General features: G+C 43.9%; 1 protein-coding gene across 2 annotated transcripts in view; it reads right to left on the bottom strand.

The window, feature by feature from the left end:
• LOC141272677 (alanyl-tRNA editing protein Aarsd1-B-like) overlaps window positions 1–17,306 on the bottom strand; it is a 65,183-nt gene that overhangs the window by 16,452 nt on the left and 31,425 nt on the right. Inside the window, exons 1-7 of one of the 2 annotated variants that reach the window (XM_073683634.1) lie at window positions 9,913–10,139; window positions 7,579–7,681; window positions 4,456–4,584; window positions 3,605–3,764; window positions 2,395–2,452; window positions 666–822; window positions 414–530 (exon numbers count right to left, since the gene is read on the bottom strand). In XM_073683634.1, coding sequence (XP_073539735.1) covers window positions 414–530; window positions 666–822; window positions 2,395–2,452; window positions 3,605–3,764; window positions 4,456–4,584; window positions 7,579–7,617 — 660 coding nt within the window. In that variant the 5' untranslated portion in view covers window positions 7,618–7,681; window positions 9,913–10,139. Of the gene's footprint in view, window positions 1–413; window positions 531–665; window positions 823–2,394; window positions 2,453–3,604; window positions 3,765–4,455; window positions 4,585–7,578; window positions 7,682–9,912; window positions 10,140–17,306 lie in introns of those variants that run through there. The other variant, XM_073683636.1, reaches the window with a different exon arrangement.

The following is a 17,306-nucleotide window of genomic DNA, read 5'->3' as shown; positions in this document are numbered from 1 at the left end:
AGAAAGCGTTCCTTGCCTAGGTAACCGGTCACTCTGGGACATCAGGGTGGTCGGTAACTTAAACAACGAGCTGTAAACTCTAAAATTAAAAATCCTTCTGTTCTTGAGAATAAAGAGGATTTTTAAAAAGTTGTACATTTCAAAGTTGCAGGTTAATACATGCAGTTTGCAATTCTGCCCATTAATGAAGATAAGACACCTTCATTAAAACTAGTAGGGATCATAGTTTTGGGGGTAATTGATTAAAATTTCTTCAACTAAGGGGGACTATGCTTAGATGTGCTAAGAAACATTGTTCTAGAAGATGCATCAAGGATATAATAATAACGGGCACAAAAGATAGCTCATCTATGGAGGGTACATGTTGCACAGCCTTACGGAAGTCCTGTATATTAATTATTAATTTCTCTTACCTGGAGGTCACTCAGATTAGCTACGTGGGTCCCACAGCACATATTAGCATCAACTCCTTCTATGTCGATTATTCTCACCGGCCCAGCATGGTCATCAGGTAAACCTCGACTTCTGACCTAAGAATGGAGCAAGATAGAAGTACAGACACATTTCTATATAACTGAATATGAATCATAAAGTCCCCATCACATGAGCGTGTATTATAGATGAAGTCCCACACATTCAGTATGTTGGTGGATCTGCACGCTTACTTGGTTGAATTCTTCATCGTCGGTAGTAATCACTCTCACAACGACGGGCACACGCTGGCGGATCTTTTGGTTTACCAGCTGTTCTACAGCTTCAATCTGTTGGTTTGTCATGGTTGACGTGTCCAGTTCAATAGAACAGCGCTGTCGTCCCAGCTCCCTGGAATTTGAGGAAATGTTGGTAAATTAACTCTAATTTAAGAAACTTGAATCTTGTGCTCAAAGTTATATTAATGCCATACAGAACGGGTGACTATTCTACTCCCTGTGCCATCACTAAGGCCATTAGCATCAAAGAACTGAACACCGAGAGCCAAAACACAGGTAAGATCCTCACCACAGCTGCAAAAATAGGGGGGACGCTTTAGTTTATAGAACCAGTATTGCCCATCACCTTTGCTTGCCTAGATACATATACTTTAATGTGCATCTATCATTATGGCCAAGGATTGGCCGAGATTTAAAATAGGGTCTGTTTTGTTTTTAAACAGTGTCAGTCTTGCCGATTGGTTGCGTATGGTATGGCAGCTGCTCCTTTACATAAAGGGGTGGTCCAGGTTTATCAAGAAAGTCTGCAGTCACACTACAGTAATGTGACTGCAGACTTGTGTGAATCCTCACATTGCGCACAACGCATGCTGTGAGGATTTTCTGGTGCCTGCGGTGAGAAAGAGTGTATCCATAAGTATGCGATATGCATGCTCCCAGCCATATTCCAACTTAACGTATGCGACCTTGCTCAATTCAATTGTATTGATAAAGCCCGCGCACCTCTAGTCGGAATGTGGCCGGAACAATGCAAATCGAATACTTGCGGTCACATGACCGCTCGGTCTTGGTGCCACCACCGGAGAATCTTGACAATGCACACTGTGCGGATTTCCAAGTCTGCAGTCTCATAAAATGAATGCAGAATTTCGTAATAAACATAGACAACGCCTTTAAGTAAACTGTAATACCAAAATGAGTCCATAAGCAAAAAGAACATTGTTTGTTTAAATTAAGTAAAAACAAAACCAGATATTTTTTTCTTATCTGAGACAACCACTTTAAATACAGATTACTATTCCCCTCTGTTTGCCTCCTTCCGTTTCTCCAACTTTAATGATGGCCGCCACAGTAAGATGGGGAGCACAGTGATAAGTCTAAAGCAGGCCTACCACATAGTGGCCACCACAGGAGCAGGAGCAACGGAGAGTCAATCTGAGCAAAGGAGGCAGGGTGAGATAACTGGGGGGCACCAGGAAAAGTGACTATATAGGAGGACGATATGGTCACTTTTCAGTGCCGGAGTGGAGGGGCGCTTTAATGAATGACTCAGCTAGCTAGATGTATTTTCACACATGGCAGACTTGTTTCAGACATTTCTGTGCCAGTCTCATGAATTGGAATGGAGATTGCAAAAAAACCCTGCACTTGCTGCAGAAACAATTCAATTCCAATGTGCAGAATGGATTTTTAGTCACTGAAATTTCTGCAACAAATCGGCTGCATGTGAACGGAACCCTTGTGGAGGAGCCGCATCCGTCCATACCTCAGCCGATCAGCCCCATCAGCGTGCCTTTTCATTGGAGCCAACTGAGTAGGCTGATGTAGTACATAGCCCTCTGAACTAAGGGCTGCTTAGTGTGTGCACTTAACAGAAGTTGGTAACAATTGCATAGAAGTGAAACATTTAATGTCAGAAATGCAAGAAGTGAAATAAAGATAATTAGAGAAATGTCTTCCTTACCATGAGGTGGTCTTAAATCCATACAGAGAGTCTGCGATGGCTGTGATGAGGTGTTGGCCTGGAGAAACAGACGGTACAAAATATAACAAGGTAAGTGTAAGGTTGTGAAAATCCTTCTCCAAAGGTGACTGTTATTGGCAGATACAAGAAGAGAGGTTGACAACAGCCTGCATCATATATGAAATACAAAGAAAATTGCAATCACCATCCTTTAAAACGTCTTCTCTTTATTTAAAAGAATGAAAACATATCAAGGACCCGTTGAAGCGCTCTTTGTCGAGAAACGCCAGTCGTCTTCTAATCATTCCATTCACCCCTGCAACCCAATGTTTTAATGTTTTCAAATAAAGAGAAGATGTTTTCCCCATGTTATTTCCCATGTGATGCCTTTTATGCCACTATTTAACGCACTCGATGTCTTGCAGAGTCTGGTCTCCTGACTATCCATTTACAAGAGAGAAGTAGCAGATGGTGTCGGCACACACCTTTTTCACATTACAACAGCCTGCAGTCTGATGAGGAGCTTAAGAGTAAGACCACCAGGAAATTAGAAATGCAACTGCACCAAAATCATCAGTGTGTCCAAAAACAATGTGTGCCAAGAATGTAAATTACCACCTATCCATAAGCTAAGGGATAACTTACTGAGCACCGGGGATCAAACCACTGGGCCTGCTAGGCATCCCAAGACACCCAGGAATTGGGCTCTCCAGAGCTCAATCTTGAATGGACGGAGGTGCACACGTTCATGGTTCAATCTAGTTATTGTCCGTGGGAGTGCTGGAGAAAGTAGAGTAAAGCACTCAGCTATTTCCAGCAGTCTCATAGACAATAAATGAATTGGAGATCGAACATGTGCAGGGCCCAGTTCCTGGATTCCAGACCCATGTTCTTTGGAGCCCTTAGCGGTCCCAGCAATTGGTTCTCAAGTGATCAGTAAGTTATCTAATGTCCTGCGGATAGGGTATATCTTATTAATTTGGGGACAATGCAGGAAAATACTTTAGTATCACAAACTCCCCCGATCCGCCCATTGTCCTTTATTAAATAATAAAATGCTGCAGGGGAATGAATGAGTGTATGGAAATATGATTATTCCAGTGAAAACCTCTGGTGTAATACTGAGCCTTTCATACATATGTCTGCTGATCAATGGCTAAAGACCAGGCACAATGCCTGCAGAATACCAATAGAGGAATAAGAAGCATACCTGAGTGCTGCTGCATGTGGTCGAATCTGCGGCTCCAGTCTATCCTCACTAATACTTCTGAACCTGGCTCCAAAGCAGATAATACAAAATGTACAGCTTCTGAGCCTTGTCGGGTGACACGAAGCACTTGGACCTCTCCAATGAATCCTCTGTCATCAGGCTGGTAGAAAAAGGAGACGAATATGAGAAAATAAGTTACACATACAGCAATCACATACCCACAAATCAGCTCAAAGTCCCCCATACACAGACTAAAGTCAGCGGGATGCGCTGATATCAGGATCACCTGAACATCTAATGTGTATGGTGTAGGGGGCCCTAACGACTGACCTGACAGATGATCTCTGGGGAGAGAAGGATCTGACCTGTTGAAGTTCAGTGGCCGATCCTTCGGTTCTCCCTGAAGATCAGCCATCGTCAGAGGAGTCTGGTAGCAGCTATCTCACAAGAACTCAGGAGCGAGCGGAAAAGCCAAGCGTTCTGGTGTATGAAGGAGTCAGGAGAGATAGCTATAAGGGGGCCTTAAAGAGTACCTGTAACCAAGCTGACCGTTTTAATCTACAATGTATAGGATGTATAGCACCCACCAAATGGCCCAATATTGTATTCTCCAATTGCAGGACATTTTTGTTCCCATTCTAGTGCACTCCACACATGTATAACATAATAAGACATTTATTCAAGAGCATGTATGACCAATCAATCTACGAGGCCCCTAACTTCGAGAAGGGGTGGTCTCATCATGGCCAACAATTGCCAGGGTCCTCTAGATTAGGTCATGTTACAGGTCACTAAAACCTTGTGTCTAATGTAGTGATATCCATCCTTTGTGTGTAATAATTTATTTTTACCTGTCCTCCTCCTTCAGGGAACAGAACAGTGTCCTTCAATATAACGTTGTATCCAGACAGTTTCTCCTTCTTCCCTCCATTCTCCGTCTTCAATTGAGCAGGACTGCAGGATATCACTTCTGTCAGCAACTTACCAACAAAAGGAAATGTTTTACAAAACTCTAAACATGTCATAATGGCACAAAAGAAATCCTGTACACGGCACTGCTGGTTATACCCAGGGAGGAGCATGATTCAGGACTACTAACAATGCACTGCCAGGATAATGTCACTGCAATCATAGCTGAAGATAAAACATCATCCATAGCAAAAAGCTGTGAAATATTTTTATAGGTTTCTAACTAGAACCAAAGAAAGCTGGGATAAAACTAGAACAAGCAAATATTAAATGCTGTCGCTAGCTATTCATATAAAGTTCTGGAGAGTTAAAGGGAATCTGTCACCAGGTTTATACTTCCCAATCTGAGCACAGAGTAAAATAGGGACAGAGACCCTGATTTCAGTGCTAAGCCACTTACTGGGCTGATTGCTGCTGTTTGGCTTATATCACTGTATTATCTGCTGCATCTCTGCTACTCTTCTCAATAATGACGACTGTCCCGCCTTTCCCCAATAGATAATCTACAGCTTTCTGCACATACTTTGCATACAAAAAAAGCCATCAATCAGTGATAGGTGGCCAGGTACACCAGAGTTCGTAAATATCAAGGACATCATACTTAATCATTGAGAGGACTAGCAGAGCTATAGCAAATAAAACCATGTTTTTTATAAAAATTACAGCCAAATGCCCATCAAAAGAAGCAACATTATAATCCAGGTCTCTACCCATACTTTAAGTAGCCCTCAGAGGGCAGAATAAAGTTGCTTATGGTCTCCCTTTAAAGGAAACCTTTCAATAGGTTCCCTTGAAAGTGGCAATTCAGCACTTAAAGTGTAACAGTTTTTTCACATATCCAGTTCCCAAGCGTTTGTAACAAATACAGTATTAAAACCCCCAACAATAGTTTATAGCAGGTTTCTCAGTGCATGAGATGCAATGATACAGCTCTGATCTCCAGACCTAGTGCATGAATCAGTGGGGGAGGGGGGAGCAGTGCAGCAGAGTTTAGCTGTGTCACATTACAAACCATTCTGTCAGCTCTCCTCCTTTCATAGCAGAGTCAACTGTGCTGAGCTGCTCCTCCTCCACACTGCTTTGAGATCAGAGCTGTCATTATGTCTCATGCAGGAGTAACCTGCCTGTTCCAGACTATTCCTGTGTGACATAATGAAACCCTACTCTGATCTCCCTGCAGAGCCAATACAAGTTGAGCACAACAGACATAAGTGATACGGACACTGAGCTCTCAACTCCGGACAATGTTTTTTGGAGGGGCAGTTCTATGAAAGGATGAGAGCTGAATGAGGAGTTTGTAATGTGACACAGGTAAACTCAGCTGCACTTTCAGTCCCCTCACCTTGATTCATGCAGGAGATTAGACCAGGAGATCAGGGCATTATATCTCACACACTGAGAAACTTGTTCTAAGATATGGTGGCGGCATGTTCTTCTTTCATTTGAGTGTTGCAGCCTGCCTATGATTGGTCATTACGGATTGGAGTGAAATGGGTTAAATCTGCGCTGATGAAGAAGTGTGACACTTTGAAACGCATTGACTAATAAACTGCATTCCTGGATTCCTGACGCCTTCTCATCACTCATCCATAGGCAGCGCAGATTTAACCTATTTCACTCCAATCCTTGTTGCTCTCATAGCCGTGTGTCTACAGCAGCCTAAGCCTTTTTAGCGGTTGTAATCACACAACTTAATCAGGTGAGCACGATTGCCCACATTTTAATAATTTTTAGCCAGATAAGACCCTATTGCGCTTATTGTCCTTCCAGCATTATATCCTAAGATTAGTCATTATCATACAGGGGGATGAAGTACACACTCCCAGTGAAAACTGTCTGTTAACACCATGTTGTACTTAACAAAAAAATAACTCAATAGGGGCCAAATACTTTGACTGATAATATCTCTGCAACAGAGAGGTGAAGTTATAAAAAAAAAAAGAAAACAAAAAAAACATTTTATTCCGCTCTGCAGCCACTATTACATTCTGTGCCCAATTCAAAATGAAAAATTTGGTGAAAGGTCCTCTTCAAAAACAGATACACATTTTGGTTTCCGTTTTGCAGGGCTGTGGAGTCGGTAAGCCAAACCTCCGACTCCTCAATTTCCATCACACCGACTCAGACTCCACGACTCCGACTCCCTCATACATGGCTCATGTTTAAGTGATAAATTTACTGTAGCACAGATTAATCTCAGCTAAAAGTCTAGACCTTTAGATCAGGAATAGGACAGACATTTATAGGACATTTCAGAACTTTCCCAAATTCTTATGAAAAAATATTCCCCACAAACTGCATTCAACTACTGTACCCAATTTATTATATATTTTAGGAGCTGGAGTCGGTCCATTTTATACCGACTCCACCAAAATGGACACCGACTCCACGACTCAGACTCCAACTCCACAGCCCTGCCGTTTTGCATAGGTTTTTGTTCCATTTGTAACGGATCCATATTTACTGTGGGCCTATAGGTGTGTCTGAACAACTCCACTGTTCTGGGCAGTGCAGAAAACGGATGCATTAACGAATTACATAACAGATGTACATCCGGTATGTTTAATTTCTCATAGACTCCAGATGAATGGCAGCTGGAAAGGAGGGAAACGGAAGACATTTTAGGGCATGCCCATTCCCATTCAAATGAAAGGCTCTTGTACAGGAATATTGTATTTCTGGTTTTATAAACTCAAAATGGATCCAAAATAGGAAATAACTACTGGACATGTGAACAGAGTTCAAGCAATGGACCTTAAAAACTAAGAATACTACAAAGTGACAAGTTTATCTACGACTATGGCCGAGCTGGACTGGATTAGTGGCCCTCAGATACAACAAGGGGCCACATATGGTGGAGTTCGCCCTATTCATTTTACTACATGAGAAGTCTTTATGGATGTCGAATTGTCAGCCGATCCCAATGTATAGGTGATGAAGAGATCTATGACTGTCTAGTAGGGGGAAAGAATCACCACAGAAGCACCTTTCCATCACACACTCACCTCTGTGGCATAGCTGTCCTTCTGACAAAAGAAAGCCATGTTATCTCCACAAGGTGAAGTCTCGGGTACTGGATCAGGAAGACGTCAGGTTCTGCCCGGCTCACTGTGAAGGGAAACACACAAATCATGAAGCTCCATGGACGAGTACAGAAGCAAAGAACAAAAAATGACCAGAGAATGATGTCTCCATTCACATCACCTATTTGTCTTACATTTAGGGAAGGCACCCAACGTACACCCCAACCTATCCACAGGGATGCAATGCCAGATAGAGGCACAGTAAGATGTCCTTCTGGCCAGAATACGGCAAGAAAAATAGTGTAATGACAAAAATGGAAACTGTCAAGATCAAACGGGCTGCGCTTTGGGAATCAAAAGCCTTGGGAATCCACATCGTTTTTTATTCATACCAATGCATTTCTGTGCCGAAAAGGCACCTTTCTCAAGGTATAAAAACCAAGTGTGCAGGGTGCAACAACTGGGGGCTTTAAATGAGATAAAATAGCTCCAAGATGCACAAGAAACGTCCCTAAAGGATTCTTGGAGCCATTTTGCGCTACAATCACTTACCACACGGTATTGCCCTATTTTGTGTGCGCTTCTGACCCTCTCCAGAGAGTCTGGAGAAAAATAGTGTAGCAAACAGCGCCTCTCCATCCCACAGGATCCCACAGAAATTGTATGCAATCCAACAAATACAGATTTACATGGAAGTCTACAGGGGACTGATGCCACTGTTAGGCATCCATCACAGCCTCCATCTAACCTACAGGGAGGCCTAAAACAGCTGATTCACAGTGCCGAAATCACGGGAACCAGGAATCAGAGCCTGCACGACTACAGCAAGGCATGCTATTCTCTAAAACGCTAGAGAGTTTACATAGAAGATCTGGCCGGGAACCATAACCAAAGACGAGACTAGTCCTGTGCCGCCGTCTTGGAGGTTGACAGGTCTCTCTCTGCATGTCTCACGGCTGTCAAACAGCCGTGACAGTTGCAGGCGCAGCGACCACAAATGAGATGCTGAGCACGCCAAAATACTCGGTGAGCACACGAGCGTGCTCGCTGAAATGGTTAATGAGGCATACTCACTCATCACTATATACTTGCCCTCCGGTATCTTTCTCCGTTTCTCAGAGCCATCTTCTGTCTGACCGAAAGTCAGAAGTTACGTCACGAGATTTCAGTACAAGTCTATGAGAGACAGAACGATGCTCCCATAGACTTGCATTGAGTTGTGACCTCCATGAAACATCGGAGCTGCCGGCAGGTCACTTTTCACCGGCGCTGGAAAATGATGAAGGCAGCAGCTGAGTATGAGACAGAGAACAGGGGAAGTACATTAAAAGCTGCACTCCAGTGATAAAATAAGAAAACACTGGAGTGGCGCTTCCAGATTTTTTTTTCACTGCTTCAGGCTTTTCACCTACCCCAAGATCATTATTAGTGGAATGTGCCCAAAAACACAACTTGAACACCCTTTTAAAGGAAATTTGTGGCAAGTCTATTTATTTTACGTTAGGCATTTATGTTAAACTACTGCCATAAAAATTTTTTTAGTCCTTTTTTTTCTGGGTTGCTGGGGGCTGCCATTTTCGTGTGCGTGAGTGTGTCAGAGACAAATATCAAAACATTTCAAATTATTTTTCAAATTTTATACATTTGAAAAAACGTATTAATACATTACATTTTTTCGATTGTAGAAAAAAAAATGATATTTTTTTCACATTCCTTTTAAAGGACTTTTCTATTGATGGCCTATCCACAGGGCAGAGTCAGAGGGGCACGGACTGGCGGGCGGCTCTCCTGACCCGAGGGTGACAGAGCATGGATCTCTATGTAGCCGTCATGCTGCGCATCCGCTCCGTATTCTAACCAATATATACGGCACCTGGCCGCGGCCACTATGCAGAGGACAAGCCCTGTAAGGAGGCGGCGGAGGCCTTGTATGTGCGGGGGGAAGCTCCACAGCCTGCAGGCTATGCAGAGGACAAGCCCTGTAAGGAGGCAGCGGAGGCCTTGTATGTGCTGGGGGAAGCTCCACAGCCTGCAGGCTATGCAGAGGACAAGCCCTGCAAGGAGGCAGCGGAGGCCTTGTATGTGCGGGGGGAAGCTCCACAGCCTGCAGGCTATGCAGAGGACAAGCCCTGCAAGGAGACAGCGGAGGCCTTGTATGTGCGGGGGGAAGCTCCACAGCCTGCAGGCTATTTCACCACACACGGAATAGTAAGCCCAGAGGTGCCAGTAATGTCAAGAACTGGAAATATATTTTATCAATACATTATACATAGATTGCCACCCATTCATACAGAGCTCCAGACTGCGGCTCCTCACCCTAGTATTCCGCCTTATGTCTATAGATACAGGAGCTGCCATGCCACATTGCCGAGGAATTCAGCACAGGATAAAAACTACAACTCCCAGAATACTTTGCGGCTTCCTCTGCACGGAGGCTGTCTTGGGTCATTCTCAGCAGGTGTCGCTGCGGCTGCTTCCTTCTGTAGGAAGGAGACTAAACTGTCCGATAGGAGCGGCAGCAGCCAGGCAGGATGGCAGCACTGCGCATGTCTGTGCAGCGGTCAGGCAGCATGGCAGCACTGCGCATGTCCGTGCAGCTCACGTGCTCAGCTTCCTAAACACCGTCTTTGGTAGCTGCTCCGGGCAGTCAGTACGTCCAGCAGCTCCGCTCACTGCTGACTGACCCATCGCCTCTATATGGGATATGAAGAAGAGTGCAGCTGTCCCCCAATAAAGCCCCGGGGCTGGGTGATGGGTCAGCGGGTGTGCCCATCGGTCTGGCAGAAGTGAGCAGAGGTGCTGGTGTACTGACTGCCCGAAGGCTGATCCCAGCAGAGGTAGTGAGAAGGCAGGAATGGCTGACACCTGGTCAGTAGTGCTGATGGACAGACAGAAGACCACCCGCCTGAGGATGGAACTGCATGGCCGCCAGAGGACAACATGGAAGGAAGTGTACAAGTGTATGAGCAGAAGTGTGTGCACCTGTATGTAAATGTGTATATAGAAAAATATATTTGAGCTTCCTCAGTGGTTGATATAATTTAAGATGGTAACAGATTGCAAGCTTCCAAGACTACTCAGCGTATAAGAAAGTCTGAAGAATCACATATTTATACACCATAGGACACAGAAATAACAGCTATTAAAAGGTATCAACGACTGTGGACTCTGAAATCTTAATATTTTTCTATCTACTGGCTAACACGGTACAAAGATATATACAGATTTTCCCTGTGTATTTATACACACACTATGCACTCAGGCATATACGCTGTGTACCGTACGCTCAGGTCTGTATGGTATATTATATACAAACAAGAGAATAACAATGTAAGCGATAAGATGTATGCAAACCCTGGATGTATGAAATGTGGACTGCATTACTGCTGTATGGAATATACTTCTAAAAAGGAAGGACCGGACCGCCCCCCAGGTCAGTATAATAAAAGCTCTTTTTCTCGTTTTGCAGGTCAGATCGGGGGCTTATATACAGCATTATACTGTAGAATGCTGAATATCAGGCCTGAAAGGTGGTGGCCGTATCTCATATCAGTGAAACCTGGTGACAGGTTCCATTTATAACAAAAAGCAATTCCAAAGCTTCTATACCTCGCAATATTAAACACGGACTGCGCACAGATGCCATCCGTGTGCTGTACATGGTTTACACAGACCCATAGTCTTGTATTGACCCTTGTCATCCGTGCAGCTGGTATAAAAAGCAGATGTCTCCGTGTGATCATACGGACATGTGAAGATCACCATAGGTTTTAATAGGTACTTGTGGATACGTGTCTCCGGTACGTGTGAAAACAGATGCAACTTGTACATGTGAAGGAGACCTAAGGCTATTTTTAATTAATGCTGGATCCTACCTGCCCTTTAAATTTGTAGGCTTATAGCCTGGGAGAGGCATGTGTGATAAATATTAGGTTTAGGGTCCCATCAAAGAAAGGTCGCCCTGTCGTCGCTGGTGGGCTCTCATGAATTGGCCAATTTATGCCCTAAGTACCTTCAGTTTTATAAGTATATTCTATATAGCAGTAATGCAGTTCAAATTGTCGGTTGTCAGACCCTCACTGATCAGACATCAATGAAAAAGTAGTGGACAACCTCTTTAACTAAAATTTAACCTGTTTCTTTTGGAATCTCTCCCTCCTCATTCAATCGCGCCGTTCTAACCCCTTTACTAATAAAAAAAAACATCCCTTGACCAGAACTGCGCTGCTAACCACAGACCTTCATCTCTAAACTCCTGGGACGCTTGATCCACTTGGCTAATTTTCTGCCTTTCAGATATCTCTCTTCTTGACCCTTTACAATCACAATGCAGTTTTCGAATCCAGTTTCCGTTCTATACACTCCACTGAAACTGTACTTATGAAAGTCTAAGAATCTATTAAGGGCACTGTCACATTACATTTAGGAACATGCTCGGTGGCCCCGTCAGGGCATACATCCAAGCCCCCCCAAAACTACGTCTGAGTGTCCACCTCCAGTTAGGTGTACACTCTCTCAAATGATGCACGTAAGAGCACATGTTCGCTCTGTCTGCACCATTACAGTCTATGGTCCCGTTGGCGCATACTTCCGAATCCCGTTTTGCGGGGGTTTGGACGTATGCCCCGACGGGGCCACCGAGCATGTTACTAAATGCAATGTGAAAGCACCCTAACAGATAAATCTAATGGAGACTAATTCCTGCTGAGTCTCCTGGATCTCTCTGCTGCATTTGACACTGTGGATCACCAGCTCCTCCTCACTATGCTCCACTCTATAGGCCTCAAGGAAACCGTTCTCTCCTGGTTCTCTTCCTACCTCTCTGACCGCTCCTTCACTGTATCATATGCCGGTTCTTTTTTTCCTCTCTTCTTCAGCTTACTGTTGGGGTTCCTCAAGGTTCAGTCCTAGGCCCCCTCCTTTTCTCTCTATACACTGCCCTTATTGGGCAAACCATGAGCAGATTTAGTTTCCAGTGTCATCTCTATGCTGATGACATGCAATTATACACCTCTTTTCTGACATCCCTTCCACACCTTAATAAAAAATACCAAGGATTGTCTGTCCACTCTCTAACATCATGTCCTCCCTCTATCTGTAAACTGAATCTCTCCAAAACTGAACTTCTCATGTTTCCTCCTACCTACCTATACCTGATATTTCAATTTCATTGCCATTTCCTTCCACGCAACACGCTCACTGTCTTTGGGTTATATTAGACACAGAACTTTCCTTTATTTCCTATATTCAATCATTCGCTCATGTCATCTGCATCTTAAAAACATTTCCAGAATCTGACTTTTTCTCACCTTTGAAACTGCAAAAACTCTTATTGTTGCTCTCATTCATCTTGTCTGGACTACTGCAACTCTCTACTGATCGGTCTCCCTCAAACCAAACTTTCTCCACTCCAACCTATTCTGAATGTGGAAGTCGGGGTCGTCTTTCTGTCCAGCCACTACACAGATGCCTCTACATTGTGCCAGTCATTGCACTGGTTACCCATTCGCTACAGAGTACAATATAAACTCCTCTCTCACCCAGAAAGCTCTCAACAGTTCTGCACCACCCTATGTCTCCTCCTTCATCTCTGTCTATCACTCTACCCATGCTCTCTGTTCTCCAACTGATTTATTTAAAACTAACATTCTTCATAATCCAGACCTCCCACTTCGATCGCCAAGATTTCTCTGATGCTGTGCGAGTTTTCTGGATTGCACTACCTCAGATGATCCAATTAATACCTAACCCCCACATTTTTAAGCGTACTGCCATGATTCCTCCTATCAGTGTGGTGAGTGGCAGCTCAGCCGTCCAATCTGAGGCTTGGGCGTGCTGAGCTGTCAGTGTGGTGACTGACAGTCCAGTCACCCAATCTGGACCAGGGCGTGCTGGGTTTCCTACAGGTGTCTCCAATTTGGAATAATTCCCAGGCTATTTAGCTGTCTGACTGCCTGTTGTAGCTCTGCTCAGTTTGGTGTTTGTTTGCCCTGTGCTTTGAGTTCTAGTATTTTGATCTTTGTTGACTGACCTTAGATTTGCCTTTGACCATCTGCTTGCCTAGCTCCTTTGTCTTGATCTGTTACCTTCTTGGAATTCTGACCCCAGACTGTGACCTGACTACGCTTTTGCCTCACCCCTCTGTTTATGATGTACCGCCCTGGCTTTTGACCTGGGACTCCCTGACTTCCCCACCTCACAGCTTGTCCATGACTAGTGACTAATGTCAGAGTGCTCTAAAACACATCTCTTTAGACAAACCTTTCACCTCACTTCATTAATCGAACTTTTCCCTCCCCACAACCTTTCAGAATTCTCCTCAGATTATTGTCCCTCCTATTCATCTGTCTCCACATTCACCATGCATCCAACAGCAATTGGTAACTGTACTTAGACACTGGCTGATGACCGGATCATGCAGCTTTATACAGTATCATAACCCCTATTTATTATAATGATGGCTGGACCATATACGACAAGCACTTTTTACCTATTTTATCCCTCCCCCTTCACATTTCCTTTTAGATTGTAAACTTGCGAGCAGGGCCCTCACTTCTCCTGTCACTGTTGAACTAAGTGTTACTCTGTAAAGTCTTTGTACACTTAATTGTAGAGTGCTGCGAAATATGATTTCCTCATACCTAACGGACCGCCGGACATTCAGTGTCTCCCACTCACACACCACCTCCTCATCTCACCCCCTATCTGTCGGTGTCCCCCAAGGTTCAGTTCTAGGACCCCTACTCTTCTCCATCTACACCTTAAGCCTGGGACAGCTCATAGCGTCTCATGGCTTTCATTATCACCTCTATGCCGACGACACACAGATCTACCTCTCTGGACCCGAAATCTCCTCCCTACTAACCAAAATCCTACAATGTCTGTCCGCTATTTCATCCTTCTTTGCTAGATTTCTAAAACTTAATATGGACAAAACAGAATTCATCATCTTTCCGCCACCTCATTCAACCCCCCCAACTGACATATCTATCAACGTCAATGGCTGTCCACTCTCTCCAGTCCCTCAAGCTCACTGCTTTGGGGTAACTCTGGATTCTGAACTCTCCTTCAAACCACATATCCAAACCCTTTCCACTTCCTGCCGACTCCAACTTAAAAATATCTCCCGGATCCGCACATTCCTCAATCATGAATCTGCAAAAACACTAGTGCATACCCTCATCATCTCCTGCCTTGACTACTGCAACCTCCTGCTCTGTGGCCTCCCTTTCAACACTCTCGCACCCCTCCAATCTATCCTAAACTCTGCTGCCCGACTAATCCACCTGTCTCCACGCTATTCCCCGGCCTCTCCTATTTGTCAGTCTCTTCACTGGCTCCCCATTGCTCAGAGACTCCAGTTCAAAACCCTAACCATGTCATACAAAGCCATACACAACCTGTCTCCTCCATATATTTCTGATCTAGTCTCCCGGTACATACCCTCACGCAACCTCTGATTCTCACAAGATCTCCTCTACTCCCCTCTTATCTCCTCCCACAATCGCATACAAGATTTCTCCCGTGCATCCCCCCCGACTCTGGAACTCTACCCCAACATATCAGACTCTCGCCGACCGTGGAAACCTTCAAAAGGAACCTGAAGACCTACCTCTTCCGACAAGCCTACAACCTGCATTAATCATCGCTCCACGACCAGCTCTACCCTCACCTACTGTATCCTCACCCATCCCTTGTAGATTGTGAGCCCTCACGGGCAGGGTCCTCGCTCCTCCTGTACCAGTCGCCGTCACGTTTTGTTCAAGATTGTTATACTTGTTTTCGCTATGTATACCCCTTTTTCACAGGTAAAGCGCCATGGAATAAATGGCGCTATAATAATAATAGATGTCGCTATATTAATAAAATGATTATTATATATAGACATTGCACAGAACCACTTCTCCTGTCCTGTATGCTGGTTGTAATTCTCAGTATCTGTATTATTCTATATAGAGTAGAAGAAAATAGAAACAGCACCAGCAATATAGTTTGGGTGCCAAGCCGCCGAAGCAGGCACCAAGATATATATGTGTGTGTGTGTATGTATGTATGTATGTATATATATATATATATATATGTATGTATGTATATATATATATATATATATATATATATATATATATATATATATATATATACACACATACAGTGGTGGCCAAAAGTATTGGCACCCCTGCAATTCTGTCAAATACTCAGTTTCTTCCTGAAAATGATTGCAATCACAAATTCTTTGGTATTATTATCTTCATTTAATTTGTCTTCAATGAAAAAAACACAAAAAGGATTGTCCTAAAGCCAAATTGGATACAATTCCACACCAAACCTAAAAAAGGGGGTGGACAAAAGTATTGGCACTGTTTGAAAAATCATGTGATGCTTCTCTAATTCGTGTAATTAACAGCACCTGTAACTTACCTGTGGCACCTAACAGGTGTTGGCAATAACTAAATCACACTTGCAGCCAGTTAACATGGATTAAAGTTGACTCAACCTCTGTCCTGTGTCCTTGTGTGTACCACATTGAGCATGGAGAAAAGAAAGAAGACCAAAGAACTGTCTGAGGACTTGAGAAACCAAATTGTGAGGAAGCATGAGCAATCTCAAGGCTACAAGTCCATCTCCAAAGACCTGAATGTTCCTGTGCCTTCCGTGCGCAGTGTCATCAAGAAGTTTAAAGCCCATGGCACTGTGGCTAACCTCCCTAGATGTGGACGGAAAAGAAAAATTGAGAGATTTCAACGCAAAATTGTGCGGATGGTGGATAAAGAACCTCTACTAACATCCAAACAAGTTCAAGCTTCCCTGCAGTCCGAGGGTACAACAGTGTCAACCCGTACTATCCGTCGGCGTCTGAATGAAAAGGGACTGTATGGTAGGATACCCAGGAAGACCCCACTTCTTACCCCGAGACGTAAAAAAGCCAGGCTGGAGTTTGCCAAAACTTACCTGAGAAAGCCTAAAACATTTTGGAAGAATGTTCTCTGGTCAGATGAGACAAAAGTAGAGCTTTTTGGGAAAAAGCATCAACATAGAGTGTACAGGAAAAAAAAGAGGCATTCAAAGAAAAGAACACTGTCCCTACAGTCAAACATGGCGGAGGTTCCCTGATGCTTTGGGGTTGCTTTGCTGCCTCTGGCACTGGACTGCTTGACCGTGTGCATGGCATTATGAAGTCTGAAGACTACCAACAAATTTTGCAGCATAATGTAGGGCCCAGTGTGAGAAAGCTGGGTCTCCCTCAGAGGTCATGGGTCTTCCAGCAGGACAATGACCCAAAACACACTTCCAAAAGCACTATAAAATGGTTTGAGAGAAAGCACTGGAGACTTCTAAGGTGGCCAGCAATGAGTCCAGACCTGAATCCCATAGAACACCTGTGGAGAGATCTCAAAATGGCAGTTTGGAGAAGGCACCCTTCAAATATCAGGGACCTGGAGCAGTTTGCCAAAGAAGAATGGTCTACAATTCCAGCAGAGCATTGTAAGAAACTCATTGATGGTTACCGGAAGCGGTTGTTCGCAGTTATTTTGGCTAAAGGTTGTGCAACCAAGTATTAGGCTGAGGGTGCCAATACTTTTGTCTGGCCCATTTTTGGAGTTTTGTGTGAAATGATCAATGATTTGATTTTTGCTTCATTCTCTTTTGTGTTTTTTCCTTGCAAGCATATTAAATGAAGATAATAATACCACAGCATTTGTGATTGCAAT

This window comes from Phyllobates terribilis, unplaced genomic scaffold (assembly GCF_046119375.1).
Source record: "Phyllobates terribilis strain yellow unplaced genomic scaffold, ASM4611937v1 Scaffold_5__5_contigs__length_657084704, whole genome shotgun sequence".
NCBI classification, from domain to species: Eukaryota; Metazoa; Chordata; class Amphibia; order Anura; family Dendrobatidae; genus Phyllobates; species Phyllobates terribilis.
The sequence above is the reverse complement of the archived record's forward strand: the minus strand, read 5'-3'. Positions and strand labels throughout refer to the sequence as shown.